This window comes from Lampris incognitus, chromosome 2, assembly GCF_029633865.1.
Source record: "Lampris incognitus isolate fLamInc1 chromosome 2, fLamInc1.hap2, whole genome shotgun sequence".
In the NCBI taxonomy this organism is placed as follows: domain Eukaryota; kingdom Metazoa; phylum Chordata; class Actinopteri; order Lampriformes; family Lampridae; genus Lampris; species Lampris incognitus.
Window position 1 is genome coordinate 116,964,771 of NC_079212.1, and position 16,951 is coordinate 116,981,721.

At 42.9% G+C, this 16,951-nt stretch overlaps 1 protein-coding gene across 1 annotated transcript; it reads left to right on the forward strand.

Annotated features, from left to right (window-relative positions):
• Positions 1-796: 796 nt before the first annotated feature.
• fam83d (family with sequence similarity 83 member D) lies at positions 797-7,224 on the forward strand. The gene is made up of 4 exons (XM_056273090.1): positions 797-1,278; positions 5,268-5,435; positions 5,538-5,662; positions 5,840-7,224. Exons 1-4 carry the CDS (start codon positions 799-801, stop codon positions 6,765-6,767), a joined length of 1,701 nt encoding a protein of 566 aa, XP_056129065.1. The 5' UTR covers positions 797-798; the 3' UTR covers positions 6,768-7,224.
• The last annotated feature ends 9,727 nt before the right edge of the window (positions 7,225-16,951 follow it).

Genomic DNA, 16,951 nt, shown 5'->3' on the forward strand with positions numbered 1-16,951 from the left:
GATATGAATATTAGTCATCGCAATGTAATTTCAAGTGTGGGCACATCGGCCCACTAATTGACGATATAGCCTCTGACGCAAGCACAAAATGTTTAAAAAAAAACATAATGAAGCCATTGCGATTCTTTAGTGTCCGTATTTACAGCGACAAAACTGCAAACAAGTCTTGTTTTGCTGGGATTAGTATATTTTAGGGCTGTGGCTCGGTTACCTCGTTGGGTGCATATGTGCACTGCGTATTTCGAGTCAATCGCACCTGTGACCTATCGACTTTACAACAAAATCGTGCATTTTATTGTTTGTTTGTTTTTTAGACGTAAAGCCGTGAGAAAAATAAGTAATTCATGGCAGCAGACGAAGTCACACTAAATAAAGTTCGGTTTCAAGAGATTAATATTTCCATTCCTTTTAAAATCATACAGGTGTCTTTGTATCCAGGCAAATCTATTTATTTATTTATTGATAGTCCTTTTAAGTTTCTGCAGACTGACCTGGGACCTCTCTTCTTCTGTCAAGTGTAACCAGATCGTAGGTGAGACGAGGGGCGTTACCCGAGAGGTGTTTCCCTTCAAACAAGCCAATGAGCGGCGGTTTTATTAGAGCGACGTCGCGGCAAAGCTAGTCAGGGAGTGATTCTGTGTTTGACAGCAGCCGGCTAAACCAATGCCTATCGTGGACTGGCTGAGGCAGAAGAAAACGCAAAATACAAAATTTGCTTCCTGAAGCTTGGCTCCAGCAAACGTTATTAAGCGTCCCCGCAGGTTGGCTCTTGTAAGAATTTTAGGGAATCGTAGAATCATGGCGCTATCCCAGTGTCTGGATGAGCCACAGGGGGGCGGCTGGGCTTCGAAGAAGGAGAACGGTCTGAATCTGCAGGAATTGTACAACGAAAGACACCGACTGGCTTTGGAGGAACTCTTGTCGGGGGGAGTCGACAGGTTTCTGGATTTCCTCGGGAAGGAGAGGATTCCCAACTTTCTCTCCGACGAAGAGACGCACCGGGTCATGCGCGCCGCAGTGGTGCCGCGTCTGTCGGCGTACGCAGACGGGTTGACCGCCGATCAGTCGGCCTGCGGCTCCGTTGACTGCTCGTCCCTCACGTATTTCCCCGAGATGTCCGATCTGGAACCTCCGGTGCTGGAAATTGGCTGGCCGTCGTTCACCAAGGGCTCCTATCGGGGTGTTACCCGCGCCGTTGCACATTTTCAACCCAGCTTCAACGAGTGCGTTTATAGTTGCAAGGAAGCTGCGAGACGAATGATTAGAAGTGCCAAAGAGGTATGCGTGAGAGGAAAATGAATTATCGAAACGACAGCCCGAAGACGATTTTGTAATTTTATCAGTTAGATGATGCTTTAAGAAAGAAACTTTGTCATTGTAACCAAGCATACAACGAAATTTAACCTCAGCATTTCAGAATCAGTTTATTTGGCCAAGTGTAGGCCTACACATAAAGGGAATTTGACTCCAGTTCCTCCATTGCTCCCCATGTACTTACACAGAATAGTTAAAACAGGTAAAACAAAGACAACAAAGTAAACATAAACATTTAACTACTATGTACAGTTATAGATTTATATAAAAAGTATAATAAAAAATCACGTTATTAAAGGAAGACAACAGTGCAATGGTGCAGAGTGCAAAGATACTGGAATAAAAATGTTAACAGGTTGCTTGATATACATGAGGTAGGTGGACATGACAGAATATGCATGTATACTATATACAGTATATACAGCTTGCTTAGATTTATTTTTGACAATATTAACTGCTTAAACTACAGTACTTTGCCTACCGTTGAGTGTTTCATTTAACGGTAGGGAAAGTGCTCAACAAACAAGGAGCAAAATAATCCAGTGATTCAAATAAATTCTTTAATGACCAATCATCAGTTGTCAATTGCTTATGGAATGAAACAGGCTTGTGCTGTCATTAAAGAATTTATTTGAATATATATGTACACATACACACACACACACACGAGAGAGGGAGAGATAATTTAGTATATATTAATATATATGAAATGTATTTGTAGGTACAGTGGATGTTCAGTGTTACAGGTGTATTGCACATGGATTGTTTCTGACACTGTATGACTTCACTAGAGTGACTGCCTGTGGAAAGAAACTTATTTTGTCTGGTTGTTTTGGCTTTTGTGCTTTATAACGCCAACCAGAGGGAGGAGGAGTTGGAACAGGTTGTGACCAGGGTGTGATGGGTCTGCAATGATGTTGCTTGCCCGTTTCCTGACTCTGGGGATGCGTAAGTGCTGGATGGAGGGTAGGTTGGCACCAAAGAGTTTCTCTGCAATCCTGACTGTCCGTTGTTGTCTGTTCCTGTCCTGTTTGGTGGCCAAGCAAAACCAGACAGTGATGGATGTGCAGAGAACAGACTGGATTATTTCAGAGTAGAACTGAATCAGCAGCTCCTGAGGCAGGTTGAACTTCCTGAGCTGGCGCAGAAAGTACATCCTCTGCTGGGCTTTTTTAATGATTGTGACCATGTTGGACACCCACTTTAGGTCCTGGGCGATTGTGGATCCCATAAACCTGAAGGTTTCCACAGCAGACACAGTGCCATTGAGTGTGGTGAGGGGGAGCAGTGTTGGGGGATCTTCCTAAACCCCACTTTCATCTCCACAGTTTTGAGCGTGTTCAGCTCCAGGTTGTTATGACCACACCAGAAGGCCAGCTGTTCAACTCGTCGACGTCCCGGATGAGGTCGATGATTGTTGTGTCATCTGCAAACTTCAGGAGTTTAACAGATGGGTCTCCGGGGATGAAGTCATTTGTGTAGAGGGAGAGGAGTAAAAGGGAGAGCCCACATCCCTGGGGGCTGCCAGTGCCGATTGTCCGGGTACTTGATGGGATTTTCCCCAGACTCACTTGCTGCCTGCTGTCAGGAAGTTTTTTTAACCACTGACAGGTGGGGGCGGGCACAGTGAGCTGGATGAGTTTGGTGAGTAGGACTTCTGGGGTGATGGTGTTGAAACGCTGAGCTGAAGTCCACGAGCAGGATCCTTGCGTATGTCCATGGGGAGTCGAGGTGTTGCAGGATATAGTGCAGTCCCATGTTGACTGACCAGTTTGCCAGATGGACAAACTGCAGGGGGTCCAACACAGGACCTGTAATGTCTTTCAGGTGAGTCACACCGGTCTCTCAAAGGACTTCGTGACCACAGACGTCAGGGCGATCAGCCTGTAGTCGTTCAGTCCAGTGAATGAGAGTTTATTGAGGACCAGGAGGATAGTGGAGCGTTTGAAGCAGTAGTAGACTTCACACAGCATCAATGATCTGTTGAAGATCAGTATGAAGATGGGTGCCAGCTGGTCTGTTTAGACAAGAGGGTGACACGCCATCCAGGCCGGATGTGGGGTGATGGCACGGGGTGCAGTTGGTTGTGTGATGTCTGATTCGGAGCGGATGAATGGCATGAAAGTGGGCTGGTCAAACCTGCAGTAAAACATTCAAGTTGTCAGCTGGTTGAAGGTTCTCTAAAGTGTGTGTGTGTGTGTGGGGGGGGGGGGTCCTGTAGTTGGTTGTCCTGTAGTTGGGTATGTCCTGCAGGCCTCGCTACATAGACACAAGATGTTAGCTGAAAACCTGTTTCTCAGCATTTCAGTATACTCCCTTTTGGCTACGCTGATCTCCTTTGTCAGTGTGTCTCTGGCTTGATTGTACAGGATCCTGTCGCCACTCCTGTGGGCCTCCTCCTTGGCCTGACAACGCTGCCTGAGTTTTGCTGTGAACCAGGGCTTACTGTTTTTGAAGGTGCAGAGTGTTTTGGTGGGCACACACGTCCTCACAAAAGCTAATGTAAGATGTCAGTGTCAGTAAGTTCATCCAGGTCTGTAGATGCAGCCTCAAAAAGACTCCAATCAGTGCAGTTAAAAGCAGGCCTGAAGCTCCAGTTTTGACTCGTTGGTCCATCGCCTCACAGTTTTAACCACAGGCTTTGCAGATTTTAGTTTCTGCTTGTAGGTTGGGAGAAGATGAACCAGGCAGTGATCATTTAACCCATCCTATGGGAAAGGAACAGTGGCCAGCTGCAGTACAGCTCCTGGGGATCAACTCCAGTTATTTTTGCTATTGCCTTGCTCAGGGACACAGACAGGAGTATTTACCCTAACAAACAGGTCTTAGACGCTGGGAAGAAACCGGAGAACCCGGTGGAAACCCACGGAGACATGGGGAGAACATGCAAACTCTACACAGAAAGGACCTGGGACAGTCTGGGGATCAAACCCAGGACCTTCTTGCTATGGGGCCACCGTGCTGCCTGCTCCAAACGTAATGAGCGAAATTTGCCACGTTTTTACTTTTCCAATTTTAGATATGAACAGGAGACACATTTAAGCAACAAGACAGATGTTTAATTTAGGATGATCTAAAATGTTTTGACAAAACACATAGGAAGACCGAGTGGGAAAAACCCCATTTATATTCATTGCTATACACGAGCAGCATTTTGTCAGTTGAATTTCTCCAGTCTTAAAAACAAGAAAACATGTGGAAGGGAGGGACGTTAGGCCCAGACCTGCGTTCCTGATGTGCCCCAACTTGATTGCAACAGCCAATACATCAGACTGAAGAGATGTTACTGATGAGTAAGTCTATGATTGAGGCCATAACAAAATGTATTGAATTTAATGTTCTGGTTGTCATTTAGAACTATATAAATCACAACAGCTTTTTGAAGTGCAAACATCTGTGCAAGCCTTACCTGCATAAGGTTATCACTGACCATCTCAGATGATCAAGTTAGTTTCTGTCCTTTCCTTATAATGGAATGCCATTATCCACTTTTATTTTAACTTGAAACACATTGTGATGGACACGTGGGCTCACTTGCTTTTTATTGTGGGAAACTCTCGGCTTAACTGCATGTGTAGTGCTGGTTTAAAAAAGTCACATCTAAATCAGTTTGTAATCCACGACACTACAACAGAATGTAGAATTTCTATCCAAACTGAATAAGAATTTTTCCCAGAATGCAGCTTGGGGGGGGGCGTAGAAGAGCTCTGGAGTGCATCTACTTGTCTTGTGTGGAAGTCAATTATTTGCTAAACGAACATTGCTGCTGATTGCCATGGTAACCAACCACTGTCTCATTAGGAGTACACCTTATGAAAAGGAGCGAGTCTGACCAAGATGTTTGAATGCGACCTTGAAAGTGATAATTAAAACACAGCCGCACACCAAATCTGAGAGAGCAAGGATGCAGCCATAAATAAATACAATATTTACTCAGTGTTTTTCCATTACAGGTGATTGCCATAGTCACAGACTCTCTGACAGACCTGGACATCTTTAAGGATCTTCAGGATGCCTGCACCCAGCGTAAAGTCCCCGTCTACATCCTCCTTGACCAGTCATGTGCCCCTGCTTTCCTTAAGATGTGCCGCAATATCAGTGTTCGGTTGGATGACCTTCAGGTATGTGGTTTGTTCATTGGCAATAGCATGGCTCTATTTTCTTCAAGTTGTATCTTTCAGATTTTGTTTTAAAGCCCTAAATCTTTTCTTTTGTTCTCAAAGAAAATGAGGGTGCGAACTATAACTGGAATAACTTATTTCATGAGATCTGGAGCAAGGATAACAGGACAGGTTCATGAACGGTTCATGCTGATAGATGGGAACCGAGTGGCTACAGGTTCTTACAGGTAAGCCACCTATCCTCTAGGAGACTGAAAATGTTAGCACTTCTAGACTTTGTCTTAAAAATACATTTTCTTGTGGGTTTTGAGTAATTGACATGTTAACTGGTGGTAATTATTCAATGTACTGTAAAAGAATATCCATCAGTCTGCCATGTTTTTAAATTCCCCTCTCTTTTGCAGGTTCAACTGGACTGACGGTAAACTGAATAGCAGCAACCTTATTGAGCTCTCTGGCCAGATCACAGAGAACTTTGATGAGGAGTTTCGAATCCTTTATGGCCAGTCTGTCCCTCTCAACACTCAAAGCACTCGCAGTCCCCGTAACAGTGGACTCTATGACTCTCTCCTGATCAAACATCCAGTCAATTCCATCCATCACAATGCCTGGGAGCAGCTTGTGGAGCCAATGTGTGTGACCAGTACACCTACTCACAAGTCACATGCTCAGACCCAGCCTGTCTGTGAGCCTCTGATTGGGGAAGCAGGCCCTAAAATCAGCCTGGCATCCGACTCCTCCACCATCGGTGATGACTTGGCAGAGCAGCATATCCAGGAGGAGCTCTTAGCTGGTAGCACTGCCCAGTTTTTCCCTACAGATGCCCCAGCAATTGTAGAGCCGGTGAAGCCACCTATCCTGTATAACCACATCTCCACTCAGACCAGCTGTTCCACAGTGGACAGTGACACCCAGACTGACATAGAAAGCCCACTCCAACATTCTGGACTTCAGCCCTCTGACCATATGGCATCCATTGCTACCACCCATAATGATCCAAATATTACCCAGGACCAAGCTGCCTCTCTCTCCTTTGGCTTGGCATCTCACAGGCAGAGCGTCTCCCACCACATGTCTGACTGCCGTTCTCCCATCTGCAACAGCCCAGTCGCTCCAGAGAGCAGCCTCAAAGACTGCTTCCAAAAACTGTCAAAAGAGCGCCAATACCGCTACTCTGCCATCCGCACGAAGCTGGAGCACATGGTGACAATGCTGTCCCAAAGGAGGGAGCTAGTGGACATCACCAACAGCACTCTGGAGCCTGGCACACACAGAAGAAAAAATGCACAGAAAGAACATGGGCAGGAAGAGAACCGTGTCCCGCTGTCGTAAAGTGTTGGTAGAGGCATATGGCTAAGAGCCAGATGTATACACTAGTTTGCCTTTTCCTGTTAGGGCTTGGTAATAAGGGCTACTGGGGCATGATGGTTTCTAAGGGATGTGTGGTTTCAAATGAATGGATATCAAACTATGCGGTGCATTGTCAATACTGCTGTATGTAAAAAAAAAAATTCTGTTATACAATTCTGCTATACCTGATTTTCTCATTTTCACTGTCCCACCTCTCTTTACAGAGAGCTCCCTAGTGTAATAGAGATTTAAAATATCTCCCAGAAATTATTTAAAAGAGACTGTACAATAATCATTTCTGTCGCTGCCAGTTTAGTGATTATAATCTACTGAGACAGGAAGAATATCGAATGTGATGTGAGACTGAAAAAAAAAGTCTCATTGTGAATATCATCACTATGGTTATTTGAATTACATTTTTGGCTGCTACACATGAAGATTCCAGAGGGCAGCCAATTGTGGCTTGCTAATGAATCAATAAAAGTTGTTTTAATGAATAGCTTTTTTGTCTTTTCTCATACTTACCAGTAAACTAATCTGTTGTGGAAGCTTTCGCTGGATAAGTCGTTTCATGTACAATCGCCTTTTCGCAATGGATAGCTTGGGAATGCCCCCCCCCAAAAAAATCACAATGCACTTGCAAATGAAAAAAGCCAATTGACTCAAAGTGAACTAACACCTGTGCACTCCCCACTGCAGTGTCCTTGTGCAATTAGCTGATAGACAACAACTGTGATGTTGCTTTATCACTTGATTACTCAGCCAATCAGAGAGTGAAGCACATCAACCAGTTCTGGATGGGAAAGAAAGCGATGTCAAAGATTACTGTCATACTAGATTTGGTTCCCAATCAACACCTCTAAACAATCGGTGAGGAAATGTGTAGAATTTCCCAACAGCAGTGAGTTCCTGCTCTGCAGCCTTGCTTTCATGGTGTATATATTCAATTTAGAGGCTAACAGATCCCCTTCAGCGTTTTCATGGAGGTATAATTTAATTGCAACCCTATCATCATAATACCCTGATTGTTTTTTTCAGTTGTGGAACAGAAAACTTCTGTGCACATTTATATGAAAGGGAATAAAGCATGATACTGTGAATAATTTGCTGTGCTCTCGCTCTGTGTGTGTGTGTGTATGTGTGGGCGGGGGAGGCGGGTTATACACTGCTGGGCATGATATGAACAAAGTTTTCATGCCGTCCTACCTCAAACTTGAGCACAAAGGTCCTATTGTAGATCATTAAGATACTGTAATGAATTGGCCCTATTTGACAGGGTGTCTATAAGGCTCCAAGTAATAAATATATTGCACACCCTGACCTTTGCATGGTCATTGTTTGGTAAGAGTTGTAACTATCGATCTCAACAATATACACTTACATGGACGGACAGGCTTTGTTGCGTGTGTGTATACTTTATATTCAGAGAGAGAGAGGGAAAGATTTTTTCTACATGTATATTTACTTGTGATTGCTATGCAAATTTGACATCTTTTTGCTGAGCTTTGAATTATAATGAGTTCCTTTAGAATACCATGAAATTTTGTCACCAGCACTACATATCCAACCTTTGAGCATTTTGCAGTTCTAGACACATCAGATACATGTTTTTGTTAAAACTCGGTAATGACAAACATCTTAACAGCTCTGTGATGTGGCTCTTTTTATTTTTTACTACATGTCTGAAATGCTAAAATCAAAAATAAAGCATGACAGTAACTAACTGTGAGTTCTCTTAGCTCAGCCAGTTTCATGGTCCGAAAAAGAAGTGTTACAAATGCTTTCATTTGGACCATATCGTTATAAGTGGCCTTGCTAGACACAGTGAGCAAATTATGTTCTTGGAATAACTCAGGAACTGCACTAATTTCTCCATTTCTTACTGTGCTGTGTTGTATCTCCCATAAGGCGGCCGTTTGGGGGCCCTCTGTATGGGCTTAAGGAATTTGGTGTACATGTAAATACACTGGCAGTCACATGTTTGAGAGAAGGATATTTGAAATGAATTGGCTGCCAAAGTAAACAGTGTGGATGTAATCACAGAAGCACACAGAGATCCCCAGTGACTATTGTTCGGAATCACAACCGACAAAAATATGTCAATTTATGTGCAAATATATTTTTCCTTGACAGTATTTAACAGATTGCCTGTTTGTTGTAGAGCAATCCTCATTGAGCAAAAGTACCATTTCCTAGCCACCAGAGAGAGCCCTATCCTTGGGAATGATAATGCTGGGGCCATGTAATTTGGTTTACTGATTCATGTTGAGCAATCAATCTGCTGCCTTTCAGTATTTAATGGTCAGGCATCTTTCCCCCAACGAGATGTTTTTGCCTATCCTCCCATACTATCTAATATGGCAGCCATGCCATAGAAATTGCACCTTTTTGGGGGGGGGGGGGTCAATGCAAGTGCATGGGAGACAGTTTGATCCCAAAAAGTGCATTTTTGGGATCAAAATTAAAGGTCATTTCGTTCTCTCGGGAAATTATGACATACTAGATGACTGCTTCATAGTTGTCCTTTTTTGTATTTGATATATGCACAAGTTAATTTGCACCTGAGCATTCGTTTGTCATGCACAGTATGTGTGTATTGTGGGTTTATGTCCTCAGAATCTGAGCAAAAATAACTAATCCTCAGTTATTTCAGTACTGACAGCTCTTTAGAACGAGGGTTAGAGGGTTGTTTTGTTGTTTTGTATCTTACTCGCATCAGAACCCTGTCCCTGTTGACTAAGGACTGGTTTCAGTCAGACAGACAGGACAGCCTCCCAGTTGAGCATTGGATGTATATGTATTGCTCTGCAGATATCCATGTGCTCCCTTGATGCCTGGATGTGAATGAATCAACCACTGAGAACAACTCATTGAGATGCTGACTTGGACTGGATTTGTGAATGTATTCGTAATTTGTGCATTGTATTTGTAAAGGCATTTGTCATGGTGTCACCAGTAATGGCTGTCTGGCTCGCCTACCAGTGCAGACTGACAGAGTGAAATGGTTCTCCTGATGCCACAAGTAAACATTTGAACTCATCCAAACATAGCCGATGAGCTTGAAGCCTGATTACGTAGCCTTCATTAGTCAGTTTGGGATCTGCAGCTAGTCCCAGAGGTGCTCTGTGGGGCCTCTTGCAATTGTCAGCCTCTTATGTTATATAATCACATTTACCCTACATCTAAACAGGTGTGGGCACACACAGACACATGCCAGCATAAGCACATGGACCTCTTAAAACATACACTTTCTCATACATGTGCACATCTGTGCCTAGTTATCAGCCCAAATAAGCAGAACAATGTGAGAATTACAGTACATTGTTTAATTTGGAAAACATTCTGTCTAAAGGCAAACAAAGATAATAGGTGCTTAGTGTGCAGAGTTCTTGTTGGTTGCATTAAAGTGTATCTTGTTTGTGATATTGTCTTGCCTTTGTTTTCGGGGGGGGGGGGTCTTCACCACTCAGTGGAGGGAGCGTTCTGCCCCTGGCCACACAGAACATTGATAATGAACGTTCAGCTCATTGGAAAATAAAGTGAGGCTAAAATGTGAGGTCAGGATTGCGCTGCTGTTTAGGTTGTTGTCACGGTGGGTGAACGAGCTATATGTGACAGGCACAGACGGTCAGTTTGCATGACCATCTTTCACATCCCGGCCATCGAAATGCTGATGTCATGTCAGACTAATTCAGGTTGAAGGTAATTGTTGATAGGTTCTTTTGTGATAAGTGCACAGCAAGGCTTTACATAGTGATACGTCCAACAGCAATGTGGCCTCTATTTTTAGATGAGTACAGCTGCAACCTAGCACCCTCCCTTAACCAGCCATTCAGCGGAGATTTACGGCAGCTCACATGAAAACAAATGTAGTGTCTTGCCATCTGCTTGTCCAAGCGGTGCAAGCCGATGTCTCTTGGACTGCCATTATGAAGTGTCATGTTAATTAATGTCCACCGTGATGTTTATTACCAATAACTGACACAATAATTCATGATTACCTGTCAATGTGTAACCCAAGACTACTGAAACTTTCTATTTTTTGCCGGAGAGGAACGACTTAAGTTCGAGGCGTACAGCCCTGCAATGCATGAGTCAACCTGACCACCTGAACGCAAGCTGAACACTTGTGGCACGCTGCCTCCTCACCCCACCATGTGTCGCAGCACATTAGGTCAGCCTTCTTCCCTACGCTGAAAAATGAGTTGAGCTGATCTGAAGAAAATCCTCCCTGTCCTGATGAAACTGGCCTAGTGCTGGTTCATTTGTTGTTGTTGTTGGTGTTTTTTTGTGCTGATTAAGACAAGAGAGAAAACAACTGTTTCCTAAGCTTGTCCTAGAACCATCTGTCTTTTACTTGCTCTGCCTTGTTTTGCTGTTCTTCATTTTTTTCCCTACAGTGTTTTTGTACCCTGGGTCCTGTCGCAGTCCTTGTTCATTTTCTGATTCACAACAAAACCAGCCTTATTAGGGTACTGTGATTATCATACCAGTATAATAGTGCACCAGTATGGTATAGCCAGTTGACTATATTAATATACATGTGTAAGGAAAACACAAGGAGCTACAATATGTCACATTAAAAAGGAAAGCAATCAGCACAATGGTACTGATGGTGGCAGTAATAGCTGTGTGTATTTCTGTGCGTGTGTGTGCGTGCATGTGCGTGTGTGTGTGTGTGTGTGTGTGTTTGGAAGTGACAAAAATGCTCGACTGTTTGCTATGCTGCAGCTGTTAAGCTTAAATCTAGCTTATCGACGTAGTATTATTTCAAAGGACGTCTTATCAGCCAAGGAAGCTTATTTGCGTCTACACTGTGCGCTTCAGACAATTATGTTCTATGCTGAGCCACACTGAGTCTGGTATCTGTTTCAGCAGTGCCCTATCCATTTATTGATGCATGTCTTGCATTGATTCAAGGCACTGATTTGCCATGCAATCCATTATCCATCTGTCTGTTTCAACGGGCTTTTAAATGATCTGTCAGATTGAGCTATTAAGGGGAGTGGTGGTGCAGTCCTAAGGTTGGTGTTGTGTTCTCTGAAAATGGGTAAATATAGAAGGATTAACAAAAGGGCTATCCAAGACTTTATTCTATCGCACACTACAGGGTAAATACAGGTATCTGTAAAGCTTCATGCATCTGGAGAGTTTCAAATGTGCAGCATAGCAATTACAGCAATTTGATTTTCAATTAACAAATAGTAATTTTTAGTATTTCTGTAGACCAGGTCAACATGCAAGGTTATGCAAAATAAAGACAACGATTTCCCATTCTTCACCGGAAGAATGGAATATATTGAATATAACGTGCCTGCAAGTGGCACTTAAGGTACGGTATTGCTCAAAAGGTACCAAAATGTATAGGGTCATTTCTAAGGTGTTATTAAATTTTCACCTTTTTGGAACGATATATTTGATATTTACAGGCTAGCTTTGCCTCGGCTTTCAGTCCAGCATAGCCATGTAATATTGTTATAAGCATCAGAGCCATATTATAGAAAAACCGTTTTCATATGAAAATGCCATCAGCGAAATGTAGAGGAAGGGGGAATAAAAGGGACTGAGGTGCACGACGGATTATAAATATTCATAAAATCATACCAAACATTGAAAGAGAGGCAGTAAGATATTCTTGCATTGACTGCATTTTCTTGCTCCAACTGTTCTTGGCAGGTGTGTTGAGAGCCACACTGCAAGCCATCCACAACAGCTGACTCTGGATCTACGGCCAGTCACTGTACCGTGGGGTCAAGTAGTGAGCGTGCCAAATCCAGTGGATTCATGGGTAATGAGATGGCTCTTGCTAGTTCTCTGATGGTCAATTATATGTTTAATTAACTGAGACGGACATCAGATAATTGAACTATTGACTGGCCTGTCTTTGTAACATTTGTCTTCTTATTCAAGGAGGGCCCGACCTCAGCCTTAGATACAGCTTTTAGATTCATGGCGAATTTTTTTTTCTTCTTTTTTTTGGGGTGGGGGGGATGAAATGACTGAATGTAAAATCATCCCTTTCATTTCATAGGGGCGGCATAGCTCAAGAGGTAGAGCGGGTCGTCGAGTAATCGGAAGGTCATTGGTTTGGTCCCCAGCTCCTGCAGAGAGTCGAAGTGTCCTTGAGCAAGACACTGAACCTTTAACTGCTCCTGATGAGCAGGTTGGCACCTTGCATGGCAGCCTCCACCATCAGTGTATGAATGTATGTGTGAATGGGTGAATATGAGGCATACACTGTAAAGGACTATGAGTGGTCGGTAGACTAGGAACATACTATATACACTACCGTTCAAAAGTTTGGGATCACATTGAAATGTCCATATTTTTGAAGGAAAAGCACTGTACTTTTCAATGAAGATAACTTTAAACTAGTCTTAACTTTAAAGAAATACACTCTATACATTGCTAATGTGGTAAATGACTATTCTAGCTGCAAATGTCTGGTTTTTGGTGCAATATCTACATAGGTGTATAGAGGCCCATTTCAAGCAACTATCACTCCAGTGTTCTAATGGTACAATGTGTTTGCTCATTGGCTCAGAAGGCTAATTGATGATTAGAAAACCCTTGTGCAATCATGTTCACACATCTGAAAACAGTTTAGCTCGTTACAGAAGCTACAAAACTGACCTTCCTTTGAGCAGATTGAGTTTCTGGAGCATCACATTTGTGGGGTCAATTAAACGCTCAAAATGGCCAGAAAAAGAGAACTTTCATCTGAAACTCGACAGTCTATTCTTGTTCTTAGAAATGAAGGCTATTCCATGCGAGAAATTGCTAAGAAATTGAAGATTTCCTACACCGGTGTGTACTACTCCCTTCAGAGGACAGCACAAACCGGCTCTAACCAGAGTAGAAAAAGAAGTGGGAGGCCGCGTTGCACAACTGAGCAAGAAGATAAGTACATTAGAGTCTCTAGTTTGAGAAACAGATGCCTCACAGGTCCCCAACTGGCATCTTCATCAAATAGTACCCGCAAAACACCAGTGTCAACATCTACAGTGAAGAGGCGGCTGCGGGATTCTGGGCTTCAGGGCAGAGTGGCAAAGAAAAAGCCATATCTGAGACTGACCAATAAAAGAAAAAGATTAAGATGGGCAAAAGAACACAGACATTGGACAGAGGAAGACTGGAAAAAAGTGTTGTGGACGGATGAATCCAAGTTTGAGGTGTTTGGATCACAAAGAAGAACGTTTGTGAGACGCAGAACAAATGAAAAGATGCTGGAAGAATGCCTGACGCCATCTGTTAAGCATGGTGGAGGTAATGTGATGGTCTGGGGTTGCTTTGGTGCTGGTAAGGTGGGAGATTTGTACAGGGTAAAAGGGATTCTGAATAAGGAAGGCTATCACTCCATTTTGCAACGCCATGCCATACCCAGTGGACAGCGCTTGATTGGAGCCAATTTCATCCTACAACAGGACAATGACCCTAAACACACCTCCAAATTGTGCAAGAACTATTTAGAGCAGAAGCAGGCAGCTGGTATTCTATCGGTAATGGAGTGGCCAGCGCAGTCACCAGATCTGAACCCCATTGAGCTGTTGTGGGAGCAGCTTGACCGTATGGTACGCAAGAAGTGCCCATCCAACCAATCCAACTTGTGGGAGCTGCTTCTGGAAGCGTGGGGTGCAATTTCTCCAGATTACCTCAACAAATTAACAGCTAGAATGCCAAAGGTCTGCAATGCTGTAATTGCTGCAAATGGAGGATTCTTTGACGAAAGCAAAGTTTGATGTAAAAAAAATCTTATTTCAAATACAAATCATTATTTCTAACCTTGTCAATGTCTTGACTCTATTTTCTATTCATTTCACAACATATGGTGGTGAATAAGTGTGACTTTTCATGGAAAACACAAAATTGTTTGGGTGATCCCAAACTTTTGAACGGTAGTGTAAATGCAGTCCATTTTACCATTTTATTTGGCAGACAGACACCGGTGTTGTCCTGACATACAGCTTAAGAACAGCGTTATTGTCTTGCTTTCACTGCCCTTATAGGAGATGCCATCACACGGTTGGGGGATGCTGCCAGATAATAACAAACCCGAAACAAACATATTTGAAACCATCAAGCATTTTTTCCATACGTGTTAGACAGCTGGATACATGTCGGTAAGCACCTGAGAAGTGCTGACATTGCTGCCTTCTTGTCCAACAAACGCACTCGCATTTAGCTCAAGGGTATAGCCTCACTGCTAATGTGGTGTACATAGCTTCAAGAAGGAAAGAAATTGGGCTGACGTCTCATACAATGCCTTGTCTTGATTGCGTGATGGCTTCTGCAGCTAATGTGCTACGATGGTTAGACCTGCACAAGGAGTGTGTGTGTGTGTGTGTGTGCGTGTGTGTGTGTGTGTGTGTGTGTGTGTGTGTGTGTGTGTGTGTGTGTGTGTGTGTGTGTGTGTGTGTGTGTGTGTGTGTGTGTGTATGAGGATGCAGGCATGAGCATACGGGCGGCTTTGTATGTATGTGAGGATGGGGGAAGGGGCGCAGTCTGCAACATCAGCACAACTGGAATTGCATTGATTCAGATAGCTGCAGAGTTGGAGAGTGATGTGGAATTATGTTTATCAAGGGTGGAGTTTACACGATAGGCTCCATTTTGATTTCATTTTCTTGCTCATATTCATAAACACTCACTGCTCTCTCACTAACACAGATGAAATATTAAATTTGCTTTATAAATATATCTCTGCCTGTGTACGTTCAGTGAAATGAGTAGCTGTGCATTTTATTTTAATTAAATGTGTTGGCCGTGAATAAATTGGTCATGTAATGTATTTTTGCACCACCCACCACCATGCACCATGCTCCCACTGCTCAGATATAGCAATTTTGGCAGATATATATCTAAACATCATCTTTATCAATCTACTCCATCAAATAAAAGCAACTAAAATATTGTGTGTGTGTGTGTGTGTGTGTGTGTGTGTGTGTGTGTGTGTGTGTGTGTGTGTGTGGCACTGGATCCCATTTTCCCTTTGAAATAAATCTGACAATCTATACGATGCACAATTGCTTTTACTCATTCAAACAGCTTTTGCAATTGATATTAAGTCACCTTTATATTTGAAATCGCACCCAAACGTTTCCTCAGAGGAGATATCTGTTGAGGCTAAACAAAGTAAGAAAAAAGTCAAATATTGTCTTTGCTAAATGGAATAAAATGCTGTTCTCATTCCATAGGTTTTAGATATTGTGTTACCTATGGCTTATTGCAGCTCGGTCTCCAAATTCTACACTGTAAATATGGTTTTCCATTTCAAGAAACTGTGAGCTGCAATGTTATACTGACATATATTGTATTGTAGGTTGTTCACGCTAAAAATGGCTGCTAGGATTATTCCATATGTATAACAGTCGAGTTTATCTGCATTGCCCTAAATCAAACTTGCAGTCACTTCACATTCACACAGTCAAAAACAAGTACAGTAGGTGGTAGGTACAGTGAGCGACAATGGACAACACGCTCAATTCGGATGAGAGAGAACCCTTTTCAGGAAACAAATATCCTAAGGTAGACCATCAGAGGGGGACTCAATCTTCCCGGACGGATTGGCGTGCACATATTACAAGTCAATTCCTTCACACAGTGCAACTACTTTATAATACCTTTGTATCAGCTAATTTACCGATTAAAAAAGCATTTAACAAACGAATGACCCAAAATTAGATTGTTTACGAGTCATTTATTATCACCCTTTTTTGTTTTCAGGCGGGAATATATACCAATCCAACATGGAGGATCCCTCTTAAGCATATATTTGAGAGAGACATATTGGAAATATGCATTTTCTCTACTCACCTCCTTCCATCTCTCCCCCCCCCCCCTCTCTCTTTCCTCTCATTTCTCCATCTTGCTGCAGGGAATTTGTCTCTAAGGGTTTTATCATGACTGCCTCATATTTCTCCCCTATGCTGTCATTTTGCTGATCCACACGCTTTTTCATATTTCGGTATTCTTATCATCCACCGGCAGTAAGATGATCCATTTCACTTATTTCTTAGAAGTGTGACTGTAGCCTAAGTCAATATCTACAAAATGAATTCGGTTAATGAAAATCTGGCCGAGGAGGGGCGGCTAGTGGAAGTAGTTAGTGTTAGTAGCCGTACTCGTGGTGCAGGACACTTCGGAGTCAGCAAGGGTAAAATGTCAGC